The sequence below is a fragment of the Ursus arctos genome, unplaced genomic scaffold (assembly GCF_023065955.2).
Source record: "Ursus arctos isolate Adak ecotype North America unplaced genomic scaffold, UrsArc2.0 scaffold_28, whole genome shotgun sequence".
NCBI lineage: Eukaryota > Metazoa > Chordata > Mammalia > Carnivora > Ursidae > Ursus > Ursus arctos.
The window spans coordinates 7,781,106-7,807,365 of record NW_026622963.1 but is presented as its reverse complement, the minus strand read 5'-3'; the positions used below and the strand labels follow the sequence as shown (position 1 = coordinate 7,807,365).

The 26,260-nt window shown below is 51.8% G+C and overlaps 1 protein-coding gene across 4 annotated transcripts; it reads left to right on the top strand.

Annotated features, from left to right (window-relative positions):
* The first annotated feature begins 16 nt into the window (after positions 1–16).
* Positions 17–26,260, top strand: PKM (pyruvate kinase M1/2). 4 transcript variants are annotated; one of them, XM_026478454.4, is made up of 11 exons: positions 17–167; positions 10,462–10,643; positions 11,308–11,399; positions 16,039–16,170; positions 16,596–16,782; positions 17,363–17,633; positions 19,131–19,281; positions 19,510–19,662; positions 22,719–22,885; positions 24,686–24,867; positions 25,525–26,260. In XM_026478454.4, exons 2-11 carry the CDS (start codon positions 10,490–10,492, stop codon positions 25,629–25,631), a joined length of 1,596 nt encoding a protein of 531 aa, XP_026334239.1. In that variant the 5' UTR covers positions 17–167; positions 10,462–10,489; the 3' UTR covers positions 25,632–26,260. The 4 variants fall into 4 exon arrangements, with proteins under 4 accessions (XP_026334239.1, XP_026334238.1, XP_057159765.1 ...); XM_026478453.4 differs by lacking the exon at positions 22,719–22,885 and adding an exon at positions 22,153–22,319 and having other exon boundaries at positions 24–167; XM_057303782.1 differs by lacking the exon at positions 17–167 and adding an exon at positions 8,325–8,436.

Genomic DNA, 26,260 nt, shown 5'->3' with positions numbered 1-26,260 from the left:
GAGCCGGGAGCCAGGATTGGGTGTGGGGCGGGGCGGCGGAGGGATTGCGGCGGCCGCAGCCGGGATAACCTTGGGGCTCAAGCTGCAGACTCGCACAACAGCGACGCGTCGCGAGGGTCCGGACCCTTCTGCAGTAGCAGTGCAGCTCGTGCGGGACCGCGCCGGAGGTGAGCGGGGCAGAAGCCGGGCCATCCGTCCCCACCTGGGCTCAGTGCGCTCAGCCAGTGCGGAGTCCCGGCCGCCTGCGCCTTCAGGGCACCCACACCCGGGCCGGCGCAGGATCTCGGGCATCTTGCACCCGGTTGGGGTCGGGAGAGAGGAGACAGGCAGCTCGCGCCTTAGGGCCTGCTCTTCAGGGCCCCCAGATCCCCAGCTCCTGTTCTTCCAAAGCCGGCCCTCTCCTACCGCAGTGCTTACACCCACTGTGGTCCCATCCTCGTCTCCTAGATCTGCTTCCATTCCATCATCGCCTTTCTTCCAGTATTCCCTCCTCATCGGGTTCCTTCCTCTCCCTTCCTCCCTCCACCCCCCGCTCCTCTGTTCGCCTCCTCCCGTGGCCCCTTAATACTATACCATTCCCCCTCCCCGTCTTCAACCTGGCCGTGTCTCCCTCATTCTGATGTTTCTTTGTATATTCTCCTCGAAACCCGTTCCCCAGCTCCCTTCCCCCGTGCCGCCTCCATTCAGCGTCGTGTGCTCTTCCCGCGTCCTTGTCCCCCCTCGTGCCTACCCCTTCCCCCATTCATGCTCTGGTTACGCCCCTCCCCCTCCATTCTAGTCACGTCCGCTCCTCCGCATCCCTCTCCTCCGCTCTCTGATTCGTTCTGCCCGGGTCCTCGCCCCTCCCCTCCGTCCTGGTCACGTCCGCGTGCACCCCCCCCCCCCCCGCCTCCCGGGTTTCTGCAGCGTGTGGGTCCTGGAGCCCCGGGTCCGCGTTCCGGGCTCACCGTCTGAACCGCAGTGGCCTGAGGGTGGGCAGGGCCTGCTCCCGTGCGGCCGGGGGATGCAGCCGCGGCCCGGGGCGCAGTTGGAAGATTACGTAACCTTCGGCCTTCCCGCTGCATGGGGAGGAAAGGGTGGTTGCCCCTGTGGCGCATTCCCGCTTGAGCCCGCCCCGGATTCGCTGAGCTGGCCCCAAGGGGGTCGCGGGGCTCCCTCCCGCCGCGGGGCTGCACGTAGCGGCCCGCGACCCGCCCCGCCCCTCCGGAGGACCAGCGCAGCCTGGATTCTGCTTCACCTTGCTGAACGTAGGCTCCCGGATCGCAGAACACGGAGGTCTCGGGTGGGTGGGATCAGGTTATAGGCAGGGTAGAAATACGTCCAGAGCTGGGCACCACATACCGCGTCCACTCAATAAAATCTCTGTGTGTTAAGCTGTTTTGGGGAGGGGGGATGGCTAGAAAGGTCACAGCCTGCAGCGCTCACAGTGTGATTAGGGAACTAGCATAAAAGTTACCAGTGGTAAGTGCTGCGAGGAAGGGACCGCTTCCTGTTGGGTGAGGGATGTGGGGGTGGTGGTGGTTGAGAAAGGCCACACAAGGTGGCATCACACACTGGGTTTGAAGCAGAAAGGTACCTTCCAATGTGAAGGTTGTTTAGAAGTCCAGTCATGGAAAGGCGTTCCTTGGCTTTTTATCCGTGTTCTTCAAACCCAGGACATTGATTCTCTTCTGTACACGTGAGTCTGATAGTTAAGATCCAGGAATGATGGACTGAAGCATTGGGAATTTAACAGGCTTTTAGAATCCGGTTTGACTCATTAACATACAGGAATGATGGAGGGAATTCAGCCCCAGGACCTCCGTTTCCCACGTGTGAACTGGGAGTAACATTTTCCTCTGGATTGTTGAAAGGATTGGTTCCTGTACACATACCTATGTGTATATGTGGTGAATATTCTGCGCACTGCCTAATCTTTAGTGAGATGTCCAGAAGAAATGGCTCCAGGTGTATTCTTTGGTCACTGAGCACAATTACTTAAACTGTAATGGAGAGAGGGCTCACTTCTCCTTGCCATCCCCAAACACATACTCACATACTCAGAGTTAATCTTGGGATTAACTCTTTAGTCAGGGTTTCTAAATACCACACATCTCCTGGAAACCAGTCCCCTAAGGGATCCTGGTACAGTGTTTACAAAGTAACTCATAATGTTATCTTGCAGCTCTCCACTTGCTACAGGGGCTCTTTGGTCTCCGAGGAGGGGATGGGGTTGGGACCTGGAGACAAAGGAAGGCAAGGAGGGGCGGAATTCCGGCAGTTGGTTGTTGGTCTGTAAGAGTAGAAACAAACTTGCAACCCCCAAACTGAAGTCTGCCCCTGCTATCCCCACCTGCTCCAGGTGGAGTTCTAGGATTTGCTAAGCCAGATGGTAAGTGCGAGGTTAGGATTGGAGGCAGGGACAGTAGCCTCCTGTTGTCAGGACAGGGGGTGTGGCTACCCCCTGGGCTACAGAGGGTATCCTAGTCAGGACTCCCTCTCTGTGGCATTATTAGCAAATAATTTACTCGCTTGTCGCCTGAAGATGCTGTTGGGAAATTCAGTGGGGCTGTCCTGAGGGGAAGGGTATGTAACCCATCACCAGGTCTGTGGGGGGATGGGGAGGCCTCTGGGGGGAAGATGACTCAACCTTTGAACTTCTCTGCTTTTGAGAGAATTCTCTTCATCGGGTGAGTGGGAAACTGCATTGTGGTCTTCAGAGTTTTTATAAAAAGTCCCTTCTCTCCATTCAGTGAGTCAAATAGCGAAGCGTGCATTTTCCCCAAATTAAAAATGGTTTCAGTTAAGTGAAAAATGGTAGTCCAGGTGCCCCAGCTCTCTCTACTGCCCTAAGAGCTTAGGCGCAGTGTGGCAGAACCCCGTGCCTAGGTAATGTAGTCTGTGCACCCACATTCCTGAGGCTTATGCGGGGGGACATGGCAGCCCTTTGTGGGAGGGGGGCTGTCATGAATAACAATGACTGAAAGAATGTCTTTGAACTCATTTCTGAGTTACTGGACTTGAGTCAAAATAAATGGACATTAGTCTCGTCCTGTCTTAGTATAGCCACTCTCATCTTAAGCACTGCGTTAGGAGTAAATAATTTTAGTGTTGAATTCATATTTTAACAAAAAGCATTATTGGGTCTCTACTAATTTGCCAGTGACTTGGCAAATTTGGTAGCTGGGGCTCCAAACAGAGCTAGCACCTTGTTGGCACAGAAGCCGCATTGCTTCTGTGCCTTGAATGTTGTGACATGAATGGGGGGGGGGGCTCCACAGGAAAAGCCATTTTATTTCTTAAAGCTGTGTGTTTCTTAATGGTGAGGCAATGGAAGAAATGAGGAAATGGCTTATGAGCTAGAAAGTACAAAAAACACAGCTCTTGCATTATCAACTCACACTACCCTGGTTCTAATTTACTTTGCCTCAGCTTGTATGCAGGCATGTCAGGGTGTGTTATTTTCACCAAGAGCTAAGAGTGAGCTGAAGGTAGGGGAAAATGACTCATTTGACATTTTATTTCTGAATCATTCCAAACATCCACAGTCAAATTTCAGTTAGTTGGCACACCACAAGGATGAGTTGCCCGTGTGAGCAGAGTTCTCTTGCAACCTTGTCGAGGATGTTCAGAGATACAGAATTGATTTACTTGGTAAGAGGTCTTAGAGGAGGGGTGCCTGGCCGGCATGCAACTCTTGATCGGGGTCTTGAGTTTGAGCCCCACAGAGATTAGAGAAAAATATTTAAAAAGTCCTCTAGGACCGTGAGTCATCATTTTAAATCCCTATTCTGGAATAGATAGGAATAGAGCTAAGGAAAATTGTTGCTAATACTAGCACACTTTCTGAGAACTTGGATTTTTCACGAAGAGCCAGGCTGACTAGATAAATGAACGGTCTGATTGTTTGGGGCTTTGTTAAAGAAGCTGTTTCGGGGAAGGTGAGCCGGGGTGTGGAGTGGATGGGGTGTGCAACATCTGGTGGGCCTTTTGGCCTCCCGCTGTGACTGCTCAGCTCTGGAGGGGAGGTTGGCAGGGCCACCAAGTGGTGTGGCGCCCCGCCCCTGCAGTGGTTTGTGCTGGTCTGCACGTAGGAGGGCGAGCCTGGCTGCAGTACCTCTCCCGGCCTCTGAGACTTACCTCCCCCACTTCTGTCCATAGGCAAAGCTTCTGGGGAGCTCTAAGCCTCTCTTTCCTGACACCAGCAAGCTATGTTTGGAAAGTTAGGCAGGGGCCCTGGTGGGGGAGATATCAAGACCAGCTATGATAGTGCGAGCTTAGCTGATACAGTCTGAAAAATTCTCTGGAAAGGAGGGCATGCCTTCCAAGCCTTTGAAATCAACCTACAGCTTGTATTTATTGAGCTTTAGACAACTGGTGTCTTCCCTGTTTCCAGCGATGAGTGCAAAAGAATTACCCAGTCAGTGAGTCGGTCAGTCATGGTATAGGAGACAAAACCATGGGCATTTTGGAGGAGCCCTGGGAGTTTTGATCTAGTTAGAGGTAGGGAAGTAGAGACTTTTGATATCCAGTATCCCTCTTGTTATTACATTAGAAAGCAGATGAATAAATACCATCTGTCAGGAGGGTGAACATTTTAAAGCTCTGACAATATTGAAAGTTGGCAGGGTGTGAGAGGGCCAGAACTCACGTTCCTGGTTGGTTGTAAATGGATATAACCACTTTAGAGAGCAATTTGGTGATATTTAGTAAAATAGAAAATCAACATACCCTGGTGACTCAGGAACTCCATTTCTGGATATATGTAGAAGCTCACACTTGCACAAGGAGCCGTGTACTAGGAGAGTTGTTACTGCATTGATTCATAGGGGAAAGATTGGTTTAATGAGGGGAGGATGGCCAACCAGTTAGGGAACAAACAAATGACTGACCTAGTCGTGCAGTGAATCAGTGTAGCAGTTCATACGTGTTAACTAGGTCTCCATACCCACTGAATACATCTTAAATGTGCTGAAAAAAGCAAGATGTTTATTAGGGCATTTTAGAAAAACAATATTGTAGGGGTCAGTGTAGATATAGGTGCACTTACACGGATAAGAAGGATACAAAATTCCTGACAGTGGTTGGGTGTCAAAGTTAGGGACGGGCTGTGGAAGGGTTGGAGGGGCCTGGGGATGGAGGGCAAAAAAACTACAAAATTGTAAATTTTTTTTTTTTTTAAGTCTAAAGGAATTCTGGCTAAATGTTAGTGGTCAGTTCTGGGTAGTAGAAATACAGATGTTCATATTCCTTTTTTTTTTTTCTTCTTCTTCTTTAGTTCAAAGTAGAACAAAATAGAAGCAGACCTGTGAAGGTCACTGTAGGAAGACCAGTCAGATGAACTAGGTCAGTGTTCTTGGAGAGCTGGCACGGCCCTTCCTCCTTCCATCCCCCCTTCTTCTCCCTCCAGCTATGATGCAGGGCAGCTCGTCCTATAAATGCTGGGCTAGAATGCCTCACTTTGCGGAGGCCGTCACCGATCCTGGTTGTACCCGACTTTGACGGGCCCTAAACTACAGAGTCCCCAGTCCCTTGGGGCTTCCAGAGTATGAATATCGTGCCCTAAAACACTGCTTCATTATGTTAAGCCTGGTAAGGAGGCCGCATAACACAGGACGACAAAAGCTTCCTCCGAACTTCCTCCTCCAGGCTGAAACCAGTTCTCTGCTCTGAGCATCTGTGGTCAGGCAAGGACATCTGAAGGTTCTCCGACTGACTTGGGACTTCCTACCCTGGAGCTGAGTGGTCCTGGGTGGGCCCATTTTGTATCTGCTTTTGTGCCCTAGTCACACTCTAAAATAGGACCTGAGGTTCCTGCTTATAAAGTTGAAGTCCCTTAGGTTTAATAAATGAACGCAAGGGAGCGGGCTCATTTTGGTTTATGTAACCAGGTAAGCGAGACTTCGCTGTCTGTTAACGAGGCTGCTGAGGGGAGAAGGGACTTAGCGCAGAATTGCTTCTCCTCTGTGCCCTGTTCCATATGCAAATGCACGATATCCTTACTCTAACTATAAATCAGGACAAACAGCCGTTCAGTGCAGACCTTACTGGGCTCCGTGGGTGGCCCAGCACCCATTTCGATCTCCTCGTCCTAGATTAGGGCCCGTCTTGGGAATTCTGTCGCTCCATCATCCCGGAACGCTCTAGAGAACAGGGTGGCCCGAACACCTGGTCTGTTCTGAAGATCAGGGAATCGAAAGGCCTTCCTCATGCTGGCTTGCAGACTTGGAGGTGTGGGTAGCACATTGACGACAGAGCCGGGAACACAGTTGTGGGCGCTGGGTGCCATTATGATTGGGTTGCCGTGTGTGGTGAGGTCGGCATCAGGGCAGACTTGGTGCAGGGAGCCCTGGCCGGTTAAAAACTGGCTTATGCACGTACAGGCTCACGGGCCAGGCTGGTTTACTAGGGCAGAATGATTTGGGCCTTTGTGAAAGAATTGGTGGAGTGAAGCGTGAATCTTTCCCGGCACAACCTGCCAACAGTACTGGCTCTAAGAAGTGGCATGTTGGATTTTTTTATATGATCCCTCCCCCTGTGCTTTCTGGAGCGTGGCCAAAGAATTGTGTTTGGCACAGAGGAAGCTATCATTCTAGAGACCCAGGAGCTCCTTGAGAACGGAAAGGTGGGAACAGGGACACGTGGAGCTGAGCTGTGACTGTGCCTACCCCATTCCCTCGGCCTGCCCTAAGGCCTCTCATGGTGTCTCGTTTCTCACAGAGGAGAAATGGCTCTGAGGAAGATTCTACTGCAGGGGCTCAGGCTCAAGAATAAGGTTCCCGTACACGGGCCCAGCATTGGCCACCATCGGTGGATACACCGGGCTTCCACTGCTGGCTGGAGGTTGGCTCTGCATGTCTGTGCCTCCCGTGGAGGGGGATGCAGTAGTCAGACTAGCACCGGCTGGGCTGCATGTCCTGGCAGGCCTCAGTCCAACGGCCAGCACAAGGGACCCGCCCTGAGAAACCATGGCTTGGGCTGCTGCCCTGGGGCCAGGGGAGAGTCCCAGGGTGTTTTAGGAAGAACTGGAGTTAGGTGGTTGGCAGGACGGGCACAGCTGGTGCTCAGGAGGAAGAGGCTTCTGGAAGACCTGGGAGACAGGCAGCAAGAGCGCTGACCTTCAGCAAGGGAGGCTCCCGGGCACAGCCCGAGTCAGGAGACCACTTGGTGACCTGGGGATGAGACCTGGGTTCTCTAGTTTGGTAGAGGTCTTTAAGGGCCTGTTGAGATCTCGTAGGAGTCTGGACAAGCAAGCTTTTTTATTTTTATTTCATTTTTTTGATTGCTGGTGTGGAAATCCACTCAAATGCCAAATAAATTTTCATTTGTTCATTTTTGCAGTTCATAGGCTGGGTAAGCAAAACATCAGAGCTTGTAAAATCTCAGATTTCATTTGAGATGGTAAAATAGGGTTATTGTTTGAGTGCAGTGTAATTATATGTGCTAATGGCATCTCCTGGCCTTGGAGGCGCCCTTCCGTACTAGGGCACCCTTGTCATAAAGATTTTGCTGTGAAGCTTGAGGACGGACTAAACAGGAAAAGAACTTGGCTGGATTTGGGTGTGTAACTAACAGGTGTTTGGCATAGACTTGTCTTGTGGACGATATTAACTTCTGTTTTTTTCTTTGAGGTTCAGAATGGATGAAGGTTGGCCTTCTTAAGGCAGTGGAACGGTCTGGCAACACATGTGTGGTCTAGGGCCTCAGATGGGTTCTCTCGCCTCTGCCCCGTTTAAGCAAAGTGCTTCTTAAGCGCGCAGAGCGGTGGTTGATTAATGAAACTGGAGGCTTCACCTTTATTTTAATTCCAACACTTTTACCAGGAAACTTGCACATAAATCATTTTCGGAAGAGGTACATTTGTGATTTTTCTAATTCAAAAGTATTTTGTATCAGTAAATTTATTAGTAAAGGGAAGAACAAACTTCGCTGTAACCCTACCACCCAGATGACGTGCTGTTACTTTTTTGCATAGATACACTTCCAGTCTTTATTTATGTTTAATTTAGTATCCCTTCTCTCTCAAAAACTGGGAGCAGCCAGGTTCATGAATAGTATAGTCAAATGTTAGTAAACCACAGACTTAGAGAGAACTTAGAGGGAAGACAGTCTGGGTATGTGGGAGGCGAGAAGCGTTGTAGAGCAGCCAATAAGAACTTAGCTGCAAATTTTCCGTGACCAGTTTCTTGGTATTTTCTTGGGAGGTATCTGTGTTTTTCTCTGTAACTTAGCCGAATCTCTAGGAGCAGCTGCCACCTGGTTACCTGGTTATTAAGGTAATTTTTCCATTACCCCAAAGAACTTCAGTTACACTCAGCTTCTACCTTGATCCTTGTACAGCTCTGCAGAGCAAACCTTACTCAGCTCCGAGCGGTCTTTGCAAGTGGGGCCAAGGAGCCACCCTGAGCCAAAAAAAGAGCATTATGTCACCGGAAGCCCAAGCCCTGAGAACACAAGGTATGACCCAATAACCTGTGGCCCCAGCCAGGTCTTTGCAAGGAAACCCTCATGTCTAGGTCTAGAGAAGAGGCAACTGATGATTTTTTTGTTTTGTTTTGTTGTTTTTTGGTTTTGTGTTTTTATTTTTTGGCAGCTTATGATTTTATCATAAGGGGTTAGGGGTTAGTTAGGGGTTAGTTACTCCAACCCACTCGTTCAGATCTTATTTTCTTTATGATAACAGTCCTCAGACTGGGCGATGACTCCAGTTGGAGGCCACAGGAAGGCCTTTGTGTTCCAATTGGCGGGGCGTGCCCCTGGTGCCATCTCTTCAGTCATGTTCCCTTAACAACCAGACTTACCCAAGCCCCGCCATGTGCTTCGAAGGCACGCGAGCCCTGACTGCCCGTGAGTGCTGCTAAAGGGACCCTGGCCGCCGAGGCAGTCCCTCCAGGAATTCATAAGTTCTTCAGATTTGGGGAAGGGGAGAAGGGAGGTATAACTTTGATTTTGACCAAGAGGCATTAAGATACACAGAAAGGGAATTCAACAAACACTGGAATACTTCCAAGTCTGTGTGCTAACAGATACGAAAAACCAAATAGGTCATGGAAGAGAAGACCTCCAAACGTTGTCATTTTGGTGCCTGGTGAATTAGGGAGTTAGGAAACGCACAGTGCACTTGCCATGTGGAATAGTTAGCCTGTATCTTATGTCCCCATTTTTAAAGTTTTAGCCTCAGTAGCTGACCGAAGGTTTGCCCACAACGGGTCACAGGGCTTCTTGGGCTTTCAGTGAGAATTCTTGAGGGTAGCAGAGACGGGTTGAGATGCTTGCTCCACCCGAGCTACCCGGAAAGGGCACAAAGTCAGGACAGAGGAGGAGAAAGTAAGAGTGATATATGTGGGGTACGTTGATTTAGGGCCCTGAGATTGAGGAGGAGCTGGGACAGGGCTGAAGAGGGGCTTGTTCGGGAGCCTGGGCTGAAGCCTTTGGGCTCGAGGGTTTTAGGAGTAGCCTTTGGTCGAGAACTTGAGGGAAGCGTGGCTTTGTGCTGAGGAGTGTGCGGTTTCACACTCCCATCCTTACCTGATGGTTGTTCAGACATTGCCTGGAGGCTTCTTAGGTCTTTGTTTGTAATCAGCTAACGAACCGGCTGAGTGAGTTTGGTTGTCAGTCCGTAGTGAAGAAAAAAGCAAAGGTCGGGACCAGTTGTCAGGATTGTGACCTGGCCTGGTTAATTACCTGAAACGGATAGTCTTTGCGGTGTACTTGTCAGAAAGGGAATTCGGATGGTGTATCAGAAAATAGAAAATCAGTTGGGAAAAGGACTTGGCAAGCCATCTTGATTTCCTTGTGTTGTAACCATCCTGGGAAAGTAGCCGTAATGTTTTTAGAACCAGACCAGTGTCATTGGGGTTCTCTCTCATTTTATGCAAATTGCTTTGCCCGCCCTAAAGTCCTGCTGACCAAAAGTCGTTGTAGTTTGTAGTTGTCTTTACAACCAGGAAGATCACTTGGAGTTTGGGTGGGGATTGTTAAAAACCAGCGTGGATGCCCCGCCCCGTAGCAGCCATTTATAGCTTTGAGATAGCTTGTCGTACAAAGATGTATATTTGCCAAGGTACTAAACCAGGAGTCAGTTCTTTGTATCACTGTGTATCACTGGGAGCTTGGTTACAACTTCCTTTGGAGGCCGCTCCTTCAGCGTCTGTGAACTGTTCCTTGGAGGATTAACAGGAAGACTGTCAAGGTAGATAGTAGCCCATTGGAAGGGAGGTCGGCTTCCAGTGGATACTTGGGAAGTACACGCATTGGGTACAAGGTTTTAAATTGTTCTCTGAGGTCCTGTCTGCTTGCTCACGGTCACGTGAACCCTCTGCCCGACTTGAGGAGTGCCCGCACGGGCAGAGTGTGGCAGGGCTCCCTGTGGCTTGTGCACAAAGTGTGCTCATTGAGTTAATGTGTAAGCAGGAAACGGCCTCCCGTGCCGAGCGGTATATTCACCACCTGGGCTTCTCAGACTGATCACTCTCTCTCCAGCTCCCCTGGATCCAGGACGTCAGCAGCCATGTCGAAGCCCCACAGCGATGTCGGCACTGCCTTCATCCAGACCCAGCAGCTGCACGCGGCCATGGCCGACACGTTCTTGGAACACATGTGCCGTCTGGACATTGACTCGCCGCCCATCACGGCCCGGAACACTGGCATCATCTGTACCATCGGTGAGTGGTCGTGCCTCCCATAGGACCGTGATCTTTTCTTTACTTGAAGAGACCATAAACGTCGCAGACCTGGGTGCTGAGTGAGCTGCCACACGGGTTCTTGTGGGGACTCGGGTCCTCGGAAGTTGCGATAAGGAATTTGCATGCTTTGTGTTTGCTGCTAACGGCAGATTTTATTTTTTTATTTTTTTATTTTATTTTTTTTTATTTTAATAATGATTTTTTATTATATTATGTTAGTCACCATACAGTACATCCCCGGTTTTCGATGTAAGTAACGGCAGATTTTAGACCGTGTCTTCCTTAGCATATCTTTTAGGAGCCTCTCAGAAATCTAGGGAAGATCTTTTTGACGTGCTCTGAGATTCTGTGGCTGGAAAACCAGCGAGGCTTCGGGGAGAGCAGAGGGCTGGCCAAGTCTTACTTAGGCTTTCCTCGTTCGATGGCAGCCTGTAGCATTTGAAGGGAGTAGGAAAAGTGTCCCCTTAAATCAAGAAAGTGGGCAAACACATTAACAGCCATCTGTGCGCTTTTTAAAGAACCGTGAACGATTTGTAGGAGGAAAATTTAGTGAAAAAGAATATCAAGGGTTCTTCAAACTTGAAAGTGTTATTCCTCCTTTGAATAATTAGCACTTTGGCTTTAAAACTTTTTTTTTCACTAGGCCCAGCTTCCCGATCGGTAGAGATGCTGAAGGAGATGATTAAGTCTGGAATGAATGTGGCTCGTCTGAACTTCTCTCATGGAACCCACGAGGTGAGCCTCGGCTGGGCAGGTTTGGCCACTGGGGCAGCGTGCAGGAAATCGGGTGGCAGATAACTGTTCATTTAGCCACAGTGGATCAGGCAAGAAAGAATCTGGGGTTTATAGCCAATGCAGAGATCATCTTCACTGGCCTGTCCCTGCTGCCCTTCCCCCATCCCAGCTGGTCGAGGCTCCTTACGCAGAGATGACCTATTTGATTATTGGCCATGGTTTTCCCACACACCTGCACTGACAAAAGTGTGGAAGGCTTGGGACACCTGGCTGGCTCCGGCAGTGGAGCATGCAACTCTCGATCTCAGGGTTGGGAGTTTGGGCCCAAGTTGGGTGTAGAGATGGGTGGGAGAATAAATAAATTTTAGAAAGTGTGGAAGGGTCTACTGGAAAACCCTGTAAGCCATTAGGTATCATGGCCACAGTGCTTGACACCTCCTACCCGTGGGTCTCTGTCACAGCTCCTATTGCAGAGATGAACCAAAGGTCAGATTGATTTCTGGCCTATTCTAGATACAAGATAACTGCGCAGGTCCAGGAGAGGAGTTAATACCATTGCAAGTTGGGTGCTGACTCTAACGCACCGACACACGCCAGCATGTAATACCCGCTTCGTCAACATTGTGTGCCTGGCCTATCTCTTCCCAGGGGTTCTGGTCCGTTAAAGTCGGCACGTGTCCCCAGCAGCCCAGCCAGGGTGTGTTTGTGCTGAGGCTGTGCAGGACCTGACTTGCCCTGTGGACAGAGGCCTTACCCGGGGACCAGGTGGCAACGCCTGGCACATGCTCCATCCCTGCTCCTGTCCCCAAACTCATTTTGAGGGAGGAGTGGAGGTTCCCTGAGGGACGGTTCCTTTTAAAACCCATCTGGCCCCATCGTAAGCCGTGGGATTTCATACGGGCATTGATACAGAAGAAATGGATGAGCCAGACTTGCCCCTCTCTTTTTTTTTTTTTTTTTTTAAGATTTTATTTATTTATTCGACAGAGATAGAGACAGCCAACGAGAGAGGGAACACAAGCAGGGGGAGTGGGAGAGGAAGAAGCAGGCTCATAGCAGAAGAGCCTGATGTGGGGCTCGATCCCAGAACACCGGGATCACGCCCTGAGCCGAAGGCAGACGCTTAACCGCTGTGCCACCCAGGTGCCCCCAGACTTGCCCCTCTCTTGACTCCTGATACTTCCTGTTCGGAATAAGGAAAATGCTACCCTGTAAGGACAGGTGGTGAGGGGTTGCCCTCTGGCATTTGGAAACTGGTGTTAAGTTTAGACTAAAAATAAAGCCTCAGGAAGTACAGTCCAAGAAGTGAATTTCTCGTTCTGGAAATGTGAGACTCTCCATCGTGGGTTCCCTAATCTGTGTTTCATAAACAGCCTATGGCCTGGCAGGCGGCCGGCCTCCAAATGTCATGGGGGCCTGACCAGGCTCAGAGGAACTGTGCTCAGCCAGCAGCTTAAGACAGCCTGTGATGACATTCTATAATTTTCCAAAGTCAGGGTCCTTGGTGGGAGTCACCGGGAATTCTTGCAAGTGTTAGCCCAAAGAGAGAGCTGAAGATACCAGTGGGGATTGGTTCACCACTGATCCCTGTTGCTGGACCGTGCCAGGGTCTCCTGTGTGCAGCAGAAGAAGCAGAAATAGATTTTAAGAAGTTGACCTTTAACGAGGCTTGATGGCCTCTTCCATCCAATCCAGTAAATTAACACCGCCACAGCTCCAAAATGGCGAGGCCGTGGGGCGTCTGCTGCACCTGCCAGAGCGGGGCTGGCCCAGGGGTTTGGGTGTTTTTAAACTACAAGAGGCATTTGAAGATAATCTCTGCTTTAATTCTTATTCCCAGATTAGAATTGGGATTTAAAAAACAACAACAATCACACCCCCAAGGGCCTCTCATGGGTTTGAGGTTTTTGACCAGGATAAGGTTGTCTTTGGTGTCAGGGGTTTGGAAACTCATCTCAAATTGTTCTAATACTATATCATGTTTATAACAGTTTGCGTGTCAGGGCTCTTCATAGGCACCTGTGACTAGTGGCTGCAACCTGTTTTCCCAGCTTTTGACAATTTTTAAATATTCTTCCAAACAGAGCACTGGAATAGTTTTCTCTCCCTGACTCTGACAGAGGGACATCTACTCTCTGCATCTGATCTTTTCTGCCAGCTTTGCCCGCCCCGGTGTCCCTAGCCCCATTTGGCAGTTCACATGCACAAGAGGTGTTCTTACTGAACGTGTGGTCCCAGAGATACATTACTTTGAAACAACCTGAATTTAGAACCTTCCACAAGGACAGTATTGATTGATGGAATTCTTTACCACTTGGTAGCATCCAACAAAAGCACAGCCATAGTGGGAGACTGCAGTACCCCTCCCAGAAATGTATAGAGGATTTGAATAATGTAAGAGCTAATAATCTCATTGGTATATATACAATAGATGATTTATGTCCTCCAAGAACAAAAACCCGTGTTTATTTAAAATTCTTATAATTATAAAATAGGTCATGAAAAACCCTCAAGTTCCATAAAATGGAAATTATAGAGACCATATTCTCAGACATATTTTTTTAATGGAGATATGACGTTTAACAGTAATCAAGAAAACTTAGAGGGACATGGGTACCCGGGTGGTCAGTCGGTTAAGCATCTGACTCTTGATTTTGGCTCAGGTCATGATCTCAGGGTTGTGATGAGTGTGGAGCCTGCTTAGATTCTCTGTCGCTCTCTCTGTCTGTCCCTCTCCCCGCCCCAAAAAGAGAAAAAGAAGAAAAGAAAACTTAGAGACTTAAATGTACTTATTAGAAAGCAAAAGACTTAATGAAAGTAAATGAAATAAGTCCTCACATACTAAGAACCAAACATCTAAAAGGGATGAAAGTAAAGCATTGATTTAAAAGCATAACTTAATGAAATAGAAAATTGACAAACCAAAAAACCCCTGTAAAACCGAAACTTCCGGAAAGCCTGGTCAAGAATGAGGATGCACCAAAAAAAAAGACCACGGAAAGGGAATTTTTCCTATACATTAGCAGAGAATTTGAAAATCATAAAAAGACTTCTTTAATTTCTAGAAGTTGAGATGAAGTTGACTATCTTCCAAGAAAATGTAATGTCCAAGAAGTAGAAAGTATAAATCGATTAACAGCCTGAAGAAATTGAAAAGGTAACTATAGGCTCTAGCTCCGTTCAGACCACCAGGCCTAGAGGACTTGGATGTCTTACTTCTCTCTCCCCTTGAAGGAGCAGTTATGCTGTCATGCTGTTCCAGAGCCTAGAGAAGTACAGAAGTCTTCCCAGTATGTACCTTGAAGCCAACACACCGTGATAGTGAGATGAGACAAGGACAGTACCCCAGCCAGCCAGGTTAGCGCGTAGGCCCAGTCTCACTTAGAAAGAAGACAGAAAAGGTAAAATTCAACAGTCCACATCCGGCTGTCCACTAAAAAATTTCCTGCGCCATGACCACGTAAATTTTATTCTAGGAACACAAAGTCCACACTGGGATGAAATAAGAGTGGCCAGTAGGAGATGAGGGTGATACTAGGTGCTTACCTCTGTTCTAAGGACTTGGTGGATTCTTGTACCCCTCACATCGGCTCTGAGGAAAAGCCATTTGACAACATGAAACACCCATTCCCTAAAAAAAAAAAATTATCTCTGTATTCTATTCTATACTGTTTTTGTTGCGAGCCAGCAATAGAAAGAAATGTTCATAACTCAGAGTATGGACCTCTGCCCCCAGAAAACAAGCCAGCGGTCCTTATTAGAGACTGTAATTAGAAGCTGAAGATTCTCAGATCCAGGCTTCAGGCAGCACCGTCCTTGGAGATCAGCCTCTGGTTCCAGCTCCCCTCCAGCTGCCTTGCGGCTGCCGTTCTCCTGGACAGGCTGAAGGACAAGGCCTGCAGAGTGCTGACCAGGGTGCCTCTGATCACCAATGGCCTGTTGGTTACACTAAGAACTCTTGACATCTTGGCTTTGAGCCCCTTTTTTAGTCAGACGATAGTGGCAACTGGGAAAAGAGCGAGGGCTTAGGAGAGAGATGGAAGTCAGGGCAGTTGGTTCGGAGAGAGGCACATTTTCACGTTTCCCCGGGCCATTCCAGAACGTGATTGTGAAAACCAGGTCTGCGGAACCTTAGCAAAGGCTTGTTTAGTTTGGGCCATTGTAAGCTTAAGTAAATAACTCCAGAGGTTGAATTGTCGTCGGGATCAATAGAGGAAAAGCTCAGAATTGCCAAATCTATCAGAATCTGACACCTGTTGCCAGACCAGTATGACCCACACCCAAGGGCAAGGTCTTTTACTCCAGTTGTCTGCTGATTTGCCGAGGGCGTGTGATGGGTCCCAGGGAACATAAGGGAGACAAGCTTCTTCTATGTTGAGACGTGTTCATGCCATCCCTGTAGTGGGTTTTGCTGGCAGTATTCGAAAGTTTCTCAGATTGGCCCTGGAGTGAGCGAGTGCTGTGGAGGAGGTGGGCGGAAGCCGAGCAGGTGGAAGTGAGCAAGGAGGGGTGGCTGGCCCTGACGCCACACGCAGGAGGTGGAGTAGAACATCACAGGCCTTCCTGAGGGCTCGCCTCAGCCCCGGCGCTGGACCCTTGTGTGGGAGCACCCCTGTCATCTTCCTTCCTTTCCCCCCAGTACCACGCAGAGACCATCAAGAACGTGCGCACAGCCACGGAAAGCTTTGCTTCCGACCCCATTCTCTACCGGCCAGTTGCCGTGGCCCTGGACACCAAAGGACCCGAGATCCGCACGGGGCTCATCAAGGGCGTGAGTATCACGGGGAGCCGCGAGAGGGAGGGCGCAGGAGGGAGCGGGCTCCAGAGAGCCACCCTCCGCAGTCCATGCCCCTCAGAGGCCACGTTCCTCAGAGTTCAGATCTAGACGCGAGCGTTGTGTTCATCATTGTAAAGAGAGGTTGCTTTGGTGTACTTTGCTAAGACACGATACAGAGAGGAGCTCTTTACTCTAAAAACCTAGTCCCAGTCTCTCTTCGTTGCTTTTCCCCTTACCATTTACATAGCGTGACTAAAACATGGTAGGTTTTCCTTGGGTGACTTCCGGAGGTAAGTTCGAGAACACGATCCTTGATTCCCAAAGCCAGGAGCTTTATTGTTACTTCTGCCGGAGAGGAGAGCATTTTTCCCTGGGGGGAGAGCTGCTCTTTGGACTCCCGCTTATGCTCTGGTCCGTAGAGCGGCACCGCGGAGGTCGAGCTGAAGAAAGGGGCCACGCTCAAGATCACTCTGGACAACGCCTACATGGAAAAATGCGACGAGAACACCCTGTGGCTGGACTACAAGAACATCTGCAAGGTGGTGGATGTGGGCAGCAAGATCTACGTGGACGATGGGCTTATTTCTCTGCAGGTGAAGCAGAAAGGTAGGTACAGGAGGTGGCGTCTCGGTCTCTAGAACCATCTCTAAATTTCCCTTGACCCGAGGACGATGGGAAGTTTGTTGGGCTGCCAGCGAGACGAAGGCTGTGTATTCTCACGAATTGCTTTTATGCTTCCTTCCCCTTTCAAGCAGACTTCAGTCCAGCTTAATCGCACACTCAGGGAGCACGTGGGAAGATTTCTGTTTTTTGTAATCCGTCCTCACTGTTTCTGCCTTTCTCCTTTCCTTCCTCCACCCCTCAGTGTGACCGGTGCAGGAATACCTGGGGATGATAGCTGATATTTAACTGTCAGGCGCTATGCTAAGCATTTTACGTGGTAACTTGTTTAAATTTTAAAACAACCTCTTGAGCAGGTATTATCCCGATTTGACGGGTGGGGAAACAGGCACAGACGGGTTAGTCGACTTGCCCAAGATGATACAGTAGTGAGCTGGGATCTGAATTCCCGACATACGGCTCCAGTGCCCACAATGTGCCGCGTTCCAGTTCACTCTACAGGGAAGCCTGCTTCCTGTTGGACATCGTGCCCTCATTGCTCCCCCGCACCCCCAATTTCGCATAGGTGCTGACTTCCTGGTGACGGAGGTGGAGAACGGTGGCTCCTTGGGGAGCAAGAAGGGTGTGAACCTCCCTGGGGCTGCTGTGGACTTGCCTGCTGTGTCGGAAAAGGACATCCAGGATCTGAAATTCGGGGTGGAGCAGGATGTAGACATGGTGTTCGCATCTTTCATCCGCAAGGCATCGGACGTCCATGAAGTCCGGAAGGTCCTAGGAGAGAAAGGGAAGAACATCAAGATAATCAGCAAAATTGAGAATCACGAGGGAGTTCGGAGGTGGGTGCCCTCTCTGTCCCTGGCCTTGCTTTCCAAAAAGCAGACCGTATCCCGTGAATACCCAGATCCCAAACCCGGCGACCTGCCCATCCGAATGCAGACTCCCTAACTGAGGCCAGACCCATTGAGTCCAAATATCTAAAGAAGGGGAGTGGAAGGCATTGGTATTTTTATTTATTTATTCATTTACTTAGGTTTTTTTGTTTTAAAGTGTAAGTAATCTCTACACCCAATGTGGGGCTCAAACCCACGACCCTGAGACCAAGAGTCTCATGTTCTTCTGACTGAGCCAGCCAGAGGCCCCAAGGCATTGGTATTAAAAAAAAAAAAAAGAAAAGTATGTATCTTCCCAGGTGATCGGCATGCTGGTGATCTCCCCAGTGGTGACTGACATTGTTCCATAGGCCCAGGGACCAGTGTTGGAGTGGACTGGGTCATTGCTCACAGGATCAGGGGCCATCATGCTGTCCTTCCTGATCAAAGGAGAATAAAGGGACATTTCCCCCCATTCCCCAACTCCACCACCATTTTTCCCAGTGGAAGGAAGGCTCTAGGAAGGGGCTCTGTTTTGGCCCCTCACCTGGGAGATAGGTGGAAGTTCCTGGTGTCCTTGTCTTCACGTAGAAAGCAGCTGGCCTGATGACTGGGCTAGCTCTGGCATGTGGTCAGCTGCCTGGAGGAAAGCACGTGCCTCCTCCAGTGTGCATGGGCCCAGCTCCACTCTAGCACGTCCCCAGTATCCCCAGGTAGAGCCAATGAGTACGGCCAGCTTGGCGCCATCTGTTCCTCTTCGGCTCCCTACTAGGAACCTGTCAGCACGGATAAAATCCTAGACCTACTTGTATGGATTAGGCGTGTACTTGGGGAGGGCGGGAGGAGTGGCCCTACCCAGTGTTTGACCTTGCCATTCTTAGCTCTGTAGATGTCCTTTGTACCAGGCAGTATGGAGTCCTCCTTCTGCCCTCCGATAAACCACGGGTGCTTGCTGACCTTGGCCTCAGGCCAGGCAAAGCCACACATCCTCTTGCCTTCGGCAGGTGGGAGGGGGCCTCCACCTCAAGTGTCCTTGGCTGGAAGGCCACGGACCTCTGTGTCAGGAGCAGTCAGCAGCTGGCCTTGTGTTCTCTTTCTGCCTCGGAAGTGCTGGCTGGAGTGCAGATGGTAGAGAGATGCCTTAAGAGGGGCCTCATCAGATGCAGATGGAAAGGAAACAAACCCACGGGGCTTCCGAAGAAACCTTGTCCTCTCCCCGGCCCCTTCAGTGAAGTCCCCATCCTAGAGCTAAAGAATAAAGAAGGTCAGCAAGCAGAACCATGAGCCCGCCTTGGGAGACGACGGTAGCTGACCCCATCACCTCTGCACACCCAGGAGGAGGTCATGGTCGGCCGTCCTGGTGAAGGGCTGCTAGGTCAGAGAATGCAGCAGAACTTCCTCTGCATCACTGCACTTGCGGCCTTGTTCCATAGAGCCCCTCTCTCTGCCTACCCGCTCTGGCAGGTTCGATGAGATCCTGGAAGCCAGCGATGGCATCATGGTGGCTCGTGGTGATCTAGGCATTGAGATTCCTGCAGAGAAGGTCTTCCTGGCTCAGAAGATGATGATCGGGCGGTGCAACCGAGCCGGGAAGCCTGTCATCTGTGCGACGCAGGCATGTGCCTCTCCCCCACATTGACACGCTTGCCGGGGGGGGGGGGGCTGGTCTCTTCCCAGGATCCTGCCTCCCGCCTCTCAAACACGCGAGCACCCTCCCTTCCCCTCACGCACACACACAAAGCCGTGCTCTGTGCACAGACACACCGTCCAGGCAGTCAGTGTGTAGTCCTTCCTCTCTGAAGACCACCCCGGCCACATTTCGCTATGCTCTGTCCCCTCCCAGATGCTGGAGAGCATGATCAAGAAGCCCCGTCCCACCCGGGCTGAGGGCAGCGATGTGGCCAATGCGGTCCTGGATGGAGCCGACTGCATCATGCTGTCTGGAGAGACAGCCAAAGGGGATTACCCTCTGGAGGCCGTTCGCATGCAGCACCTGGTGAGTTCTCGGGCCTCGCGGTGCCCGCGGGCTCGGGCCGGGGTGGAGGCCAGCTCCAGTGCGGAGCGACACCTTTCAGGCTTCTGCGCCCACAACCTTCTGTGATCCTGAGTCACAACAGGAGTGAGGAGGTGTGTGCTGGTGGAGAGGGGTGTCTTGGTTCTTTTCTCTTCTGCCTTCCCTGCCCACACTCCCTCTCCTGTTTCCTCCTGTTCTGGAGGCATCCTCCTTCATCTGCCATAACACAGTTCACTTCTGGCTTCAAGGCTGGGAAGCTGTCCCTGGGCTCAAGTCCTGAGACACTTGTATGTCTTCCTCCAGACAGCCCAGAGGACCCGAGATCCTCTGCCCTGTTCCGGGAAGGGCCGTGGGCTCCTTCCAGCCAACCTGTTTGGCTTCCGTTTGGTCCCCACCTGTCCCACATCAGGTGCCTCCCCTGGCCTGCACCGGAGGCTGCTGCCTGCGCTGAGATGACTGAGCTGGCCTTGCATGGCACCAGCAGCGGGGCCTGCTTTGCGGAGCTGCTGTGCTCGCCTCAGGCTGAAAGGTGGGGTGTAGTGACTGGCAGCCAGTCCACAAGTCGAGACAGGTGGAAAGAGACAGCCTGCTGGGCCTGGCATGAGAGCATCCGCAAGGGTCCTGGAGGCGGCCCTTCTCTCTCCCCCAGGCAGCTAGCTCTTCAAGGCTGTTCAGCTTGGTCACGTCCCACTGCCTGGCTCCTTCTCAGTTCCTCGGCCCTGTCTGGTCCTGCTGTAGACTCAGTGAAGAGTGAACCCAGGGTTCGGTTCCAGGGCTCCTGGGAGACAGAGTGCTGCAGATTCCCTTTCTTACAGCAGTCCAGTGTCAGTGCTTATAACGTGCGTGAGCTCAGCAAACTCGCCTCGGATCCTGAAGTGGTTTTTCTTTGACCTTCAAGCAAAGGATCCCCATGCCCTTTGTGTGACGCCCCCTCCCTTGCTCTCCCCCAAATGTGAACACCCCCCCACACACAAAGATCTCTTCCTTTCCTCCTCCTACTCCGTGTGTCCAGTGACTAGGCTGTTTGGATTGATGTAGTCTTCGTCTCCTCTGCGTGATAGATGTCACCCCAACTTACAGAGGAGGATTACGTGATGGTAAAGCCTCAGTTTGAACCCAGGTCTGCTGGCTCCAGAACCGGTGTTCCCCTGTAACAAAGTGCTTTGTCTAGCGGGAGCTCAGGCCAGGTCTCCATCAGGGGCCTGTACTGGGCTCAGGCTGAGAATCCCACTCTGGCCTCTGAACTCCTGTTGTCTGTCCATACCCCAGCCTTTCCTCTGCACAGACAGACAGCTTAGAGAGAACCACAGGGCTCGGATGGCCCTGCTCAGAAGATAAGTGATGGGCCCTGGGCTAGGCGGTGCAGGCCTCTCCTTTCCACACCCCCAGTTAACACTGGCCGAGAGCTTCTCTTAACCCGTCACTGCTTTCTGTTATGTCTAAGTGAGGCACTTAACCACCCCCAACTAAGGGCTGGGCAGTCCCAGGTATGGTTCTGTTTCCTGTTCATGTCTCCTCTCTTTTGGACTGCATGCCCTCCCTTCTTAGAGAAAGAAAACCTTTAACCTAGTAAATCCTGCCACGTTCCTGCTTCTGTTGTCAAGTTAATGAGATGTTCTTCCTGATTCTCCCCGCACCCCTCATTCTCTAAGATGCTGGTGATTGCATTTCAGTCTCCTGAAGCTTACGTTTTCTTTCTAAGCCGTGATGTTATCTGAGCAGGTGGTCTGTGAATAACTGAATGGCTTTCTCATGACTGTGATAACCCTTACGTTTTAATCAAATGTCCTGTTAAACTCACCTGTGTGCTCCCACAGGCACCTGTCCCTTCACATGGCTGTTCCGTGTGCCCCTCACAAATCTGCCATTTTCCCCACCTTTGTGCTTGGACCACGGTTAAGCTGCGTGGCTTTGGCTTCGTCTGACCCCAGCTTTCCGGCGCTGCTCAGCGCATTCGCACGGCAGCCCATCGGGAAGGCTCGTAGCAGCCCCGTGCGAAGCCAAGCAAGTGTTCCATTCCAAGCCCTGCAGTAACCAGACAGCCACGTGAGGAGGGAGGGCCTGTTCTTCCCTGTGAGCTGTGTCATGAGGCAGCGTGGTCAGGTCCTGCCAGGGAGTGGCGTGGGCCCCGCCTGGGCATGTTTCTGCACCGAGGGGCTAGAGCTTGCCGCCATGTTGTCTCCCCGTACCCCTACCCCCGATCAAAAAATCCTTCCAGAATGGAAGATCCCATTTTCCGTCTGTGGGAGGGGAAGCAGCAGCAGTCGATGCTGGAACTGTCCACCCATCCCTGAGCCTTGGGCTTTCATCACGCTGCCTCCGCATCTGCATGAAGGACAGATGTAGCCAATTAACCTAAGGTTACCTTCCTCTGATTAATTCCCCGTTCTGTCTTTCCGTGTGTTGTCTCTCTCGTTTTTCCCCTCCTCCTTCCCTCTTCCTCGCCTCTCCTCCCCCCTCTAAACCTTACAGATAGCTCGTGAGGCTGAGGCAGCCATGTTCCATCGCAAGCTGTTTGAAGAACTTGTGCGAGGCTCAAGCCACTCCACAGACCTCATGGAAGCCATGGCCATGGGCAGCGTGGAGGCTTCTTATAAGTGTTTAGCAGCAGCTTTGATAGTTCTGACGGAGTCTGGCAGGTAGGGCCCCAAGGGCAGGTAACTCCGTAGGATAACCAGCCTCTCGCACCAGCGGATCTGGAAGACAGCTAGGGCCCAGCCCTGCAGCTGGGGCCTGGGCTCCAATCCTCTTCTCATCTGCAGGAAGGCAGCCAGGGAGGTCAGGGCAGGGCAGGACCAAAGGGCCCTCGGCTCGGTAGGCAGTGGATGTCACAGGCCGCTGGCGAAGGACTCCTTCCTGTGAGTCTTGATGCTGCTCAGCTTAGCACCTCCGGTGCTTGGCCTCCTCTTGGCCTCACATCCAGGGACACGTTCCTCGCCAGCTGTCTGTGCGACCCTTCCCCTCCCTCTCCCGTGCGACGCAGCTCTGACGAAGCTCTGTCCCCCTCTTGTCCCTCTGGACGGATGTCGCTCCCCTAGATTGCCCGTGAGGCAGAGGCCGCCATCTACCACTTGCAATTATTTGAGGAACTCCGCCGCCTGGCGCCCATTACCAGCGACCCCACAGAAGCCGCCGCCGTGGGCGCCGTGGAGGCCTCCTTCAAGTGCTGCAGTGGGGCCATAATCGTCCTCACCAAGTCTGGCAGGTAGGAGGTGGCAGCGGCTCCAGGGGACGCCCTGCTCCGGGGCACCTTCCTTGGGCGTCCTGAGAGCAGTGCAGTGAACAGGGCTCAGCTGGCACTGAGCCCAGGTAAGACCCCTCTGCCTGCCACCTGGGCCTGAAGGACTCCATCCAGGCAGCACTCACCGGTGCTGCCGGAGCATTTGCTTCCGAAGCGAGTTGACATCCTCAAGATAAACTAGAGACTTAATTACAGAACTACAGATAGACTGACGACAAGTGCTTATTTGGTTATTTACAAGCTAGTCTTTTAAAAAAGTGAAAGGTGGCCAGTTTTGTTTATTCCAGCTACTATGTGCTCTTTAAAAGTTCTGTCTGGAAAATTAGTGCTGTTCACCGACCTGCTGTTTGGTTGGCACACCTGTCCCTGTCTGTCTTTGAGCCCCAAAGGCAAGTGGGTTCAGGACCACGAAAGGTCACCGTGTTGTCTCACTGGCACTCTGGTGCCGTGCAGCCAAGCTGAGGCCTGTGCTTGGACTTGGACTTGGACTTGGGATCTCTTCCTAGTCCGGCCACGGAGTTAGCCTCTGTCCCTGCCCCATCTGGGAGTGTGCTCCTCATCCCTGCCCCCAGGGCCATGAGGGAGGGATTCCTGGAAGGGAAGGGTAGAGGGGGTCAGGCCGGCAGTCGCCCTGCACGGAGGAGCGGCGGGTGGGGTTGCCTGTAGGACCAGGGTGTGAGATCTGTGCCGATTCCCTCAGCAGAGGGCTCGGATAAACAGCTCCAGCCATCAGGGTTGACCTTTGTGGAAAGGTCCAGCCTTTGCTCTTCGGCTATTTTTAGCTCTAGTCTTCTGGGGTTTCACTCTCACAAGTCCCGACTGCAGCATTTGCTTCTCTCCGAGAGCCTTGTATGGGGGCCAGGCCCTTAGCAGGGCATCGCTGCTGTGCCGTGGCTTAAGTTTCCCTGACACCTGTCGAGTGTCCTTAGAGCCTGCCTTCCGAGGCCCCGGGCCTCCTGCAAGCAAGCCCCTCCCCAACTCCGGAGACAACATCTACAACCACAAGGGTACAGTGTCTGTGTCTAAGGAAGCATCTGGCACTGGGGCTCCAAGGGGCCCCCTACCCTCCAGAGGAGCCTTCACAGGCAGAGCCTCCCACACTGACCTTCCCATCTCCTGGTCTTGCCTCCTGGCTAACACCCAGATTTCTAAGCCTTCCTTTGATACTCAGGTTTGGCTCTAGAGCCAGTTGCTGGGACTGCTTCAGGGATGTGGGGGCCATGTGGGCTGGGGAGAGGGCACAGCAGGAGAGAAGGCTTGCACTGTAGATTCCCAGGGGGGCTGGTGGGCTCCACTCCTGTTCTTTGCAGATGTCAAGAGTCAGGTGCTGTTCACATGCTGCTTGGCTTGTAGCTGTTGCTGGCAGCAAGAGCAATGGGTGCTGGTGAGGTTGGGCAGGGCTGTATCTGTGCCAGGATGGAAAAGTTCAGAGGAGGGGCTTCTGCCAACTACGGGCCATGTCGGGTGAATGGGTGAGACTGATCATGCTGGGCCGGTATGATCGTGGGGCCCTGGGCTGTGGGGAGGGGAGGAAGGCAAGTGGGTAGCATGGCATAGGAAGAAGAGTCATATTCTGTTCCTTGGAAGGTAGAGGCGAGGGGCTGCCCCGGCATTGGGAGCACATGCTAAAGTGGCCAGAGTCTCATGCTGGCGGAGTGAGTTGGCTTAGAGGGTGAGCTGGTGCGGAAGGCCCTGCGGGGCTTCCTGGGAGGCTCTGGAACACTGTTTAATGGTCTCTTCTGCCCATCCATCATCCCGTCTCAGGTCTGCTCACCAGGTGGCTAGATACCGCCCCCGCGCCCCCATCATTGCTGTGACCCGGAATCACCAGACTGCTCGCCAGGCCCATCTGTACCGCGGCATCTTCCCTGTGGTGTGTAAGGACCCAGTGCAGGAGGCCTGGGCTGAGGACGTGGACCTCCGGGTGAACTTGGCCATGAATGTTGGTGCGTGGCTGGGAGCAAGGGCTAGAACCGGGGGGGGGGGGGGGGGGGGCGGTGCTTGAGCACTGGTCTCCCTAGGATCCTCTAAAAAACTAAACAGGCTGACCTTAGGCTGTGCAGGAGTCCTAGCTGTCTTCCCTGGGAATGGTCTCTGAATCCTCCTTCCCATTCCCTGAAGGTCTGGCCTAAGCTTCCCACTTCCTCTCCTCTCTTGTCTTCCAGTCTGGGGCCCAAAGCAAAGGTTCCTGGATAGTCAGGGATGTCCGTTTTTGGGCATCTGCTCATTACTGAGGGTTTAAAAAAAAAAAAAAAAAAAAAGCCGCAGCTTCTACACTGTGTGGTGTCCTACACACAGATTATGTACTTATGGCCTTTGTCCCTGATAAAAGTAGGATGTCAGTGGATGAGAGGAAGCACTCCACCCTCTAGAGTGTAAAATGATGTCCAAAGGTCCCTGGCAACTCTGCCACTGGATCGATAAGGAAGTATCAGGGCTTTGCCTGGGCTGGGAGGCGTGCGCCACCTCGTGGTGTAAGGAAGTAATACCTGCTTGCTGCCCCGGCTGCCGGGCAGTCAGCTAGGTGCATACCTGCCTGGCTTGGTATAAAATAAAATAAATAATAAAATAAAAATTCACCAACCTTTCTTCTCTTCCTTCAGGCAAGGCCCGAGGCTTCTTCAAGAAGGGCGATGTGGTCATTGTGCTGACTGGGTGGCGCCCTGGCTCCGGCTTCACCAATACCATGCGTGTCGTGCCTGTGCCGTGATGGGCCCCAGAGCCCCTCCTCCAGCCCCTGTCCCATCCCCTTCCCCCAACCCATCCATTAGGCCAGCAATGCTTGTAGTACTCACTTGGGGGCTGTCACGTGGCACTGGTGGGCTGGGATGCCAGGGAAGATTAATGCCTCTGTAAAACGTGACTGTTTTTTAGGACCCTGTTCGGGTGAATTGACCCAGAGCTGGGTTGCTCATCGTGTAACCTCAGCCAAGCAAGGGACGAAGGAAGCGTGCAGGACTGGAAGCCCCAGAGCTTAACCCAGAGGGCAACAGCTCCTGCTTCCCTCCTTTGCGTATTCCACTCGGTTCCTATAGACAACGGATACCCAGAGAACTCCCTACCCTGGCCTGGGGTCAAGAGACCGCCAGCAAGAGTAGCAGCATAGGGCAGTGGTTCCGGTTCAAGGAGACTGGCTCAGGCCCTTACTTGCTTCTCCACCCCCTCAGTCTCCCCCCGCCTTCACCTTGTTGTGCGTCGTGCACTTTTGTTCCTACACTCAGCTGTCGCTGCAGGCAGACACTCCACCCTCCACCCTCCATTTTCCCCACTACTGCAGCCGCCTCCAGGCCTGTTGCTATAGAGCCTACCTGTGTGTCAATAAACAACAGCTGAAGCACC

Bases quoted from the DNA above. Each gene is read 5' to 3' on its own strand.
- PKM (XM_026478454.4), top strand. From the start codon at position 10,490: ATGTCGAAGCCCCACAGCGATGTCGGCACTGCCTTCATCCAGACCCAG. The intron at 19,663-22,718 runs GTGAGTTCTCGG...TCGCTCCCCTAG, and splicing joins CCGTTCGCATGCAGCACCTG to ATTGCCCGTGAGGCAGAGGC. The intron at 22,886-24,685 runs GTAGGAGGTGGC...ATCCCGTCTCAG, and splicing joins GTCCTCACCAAGTCTGGCAG to GTCTGCTCACCAGGTGGCTA.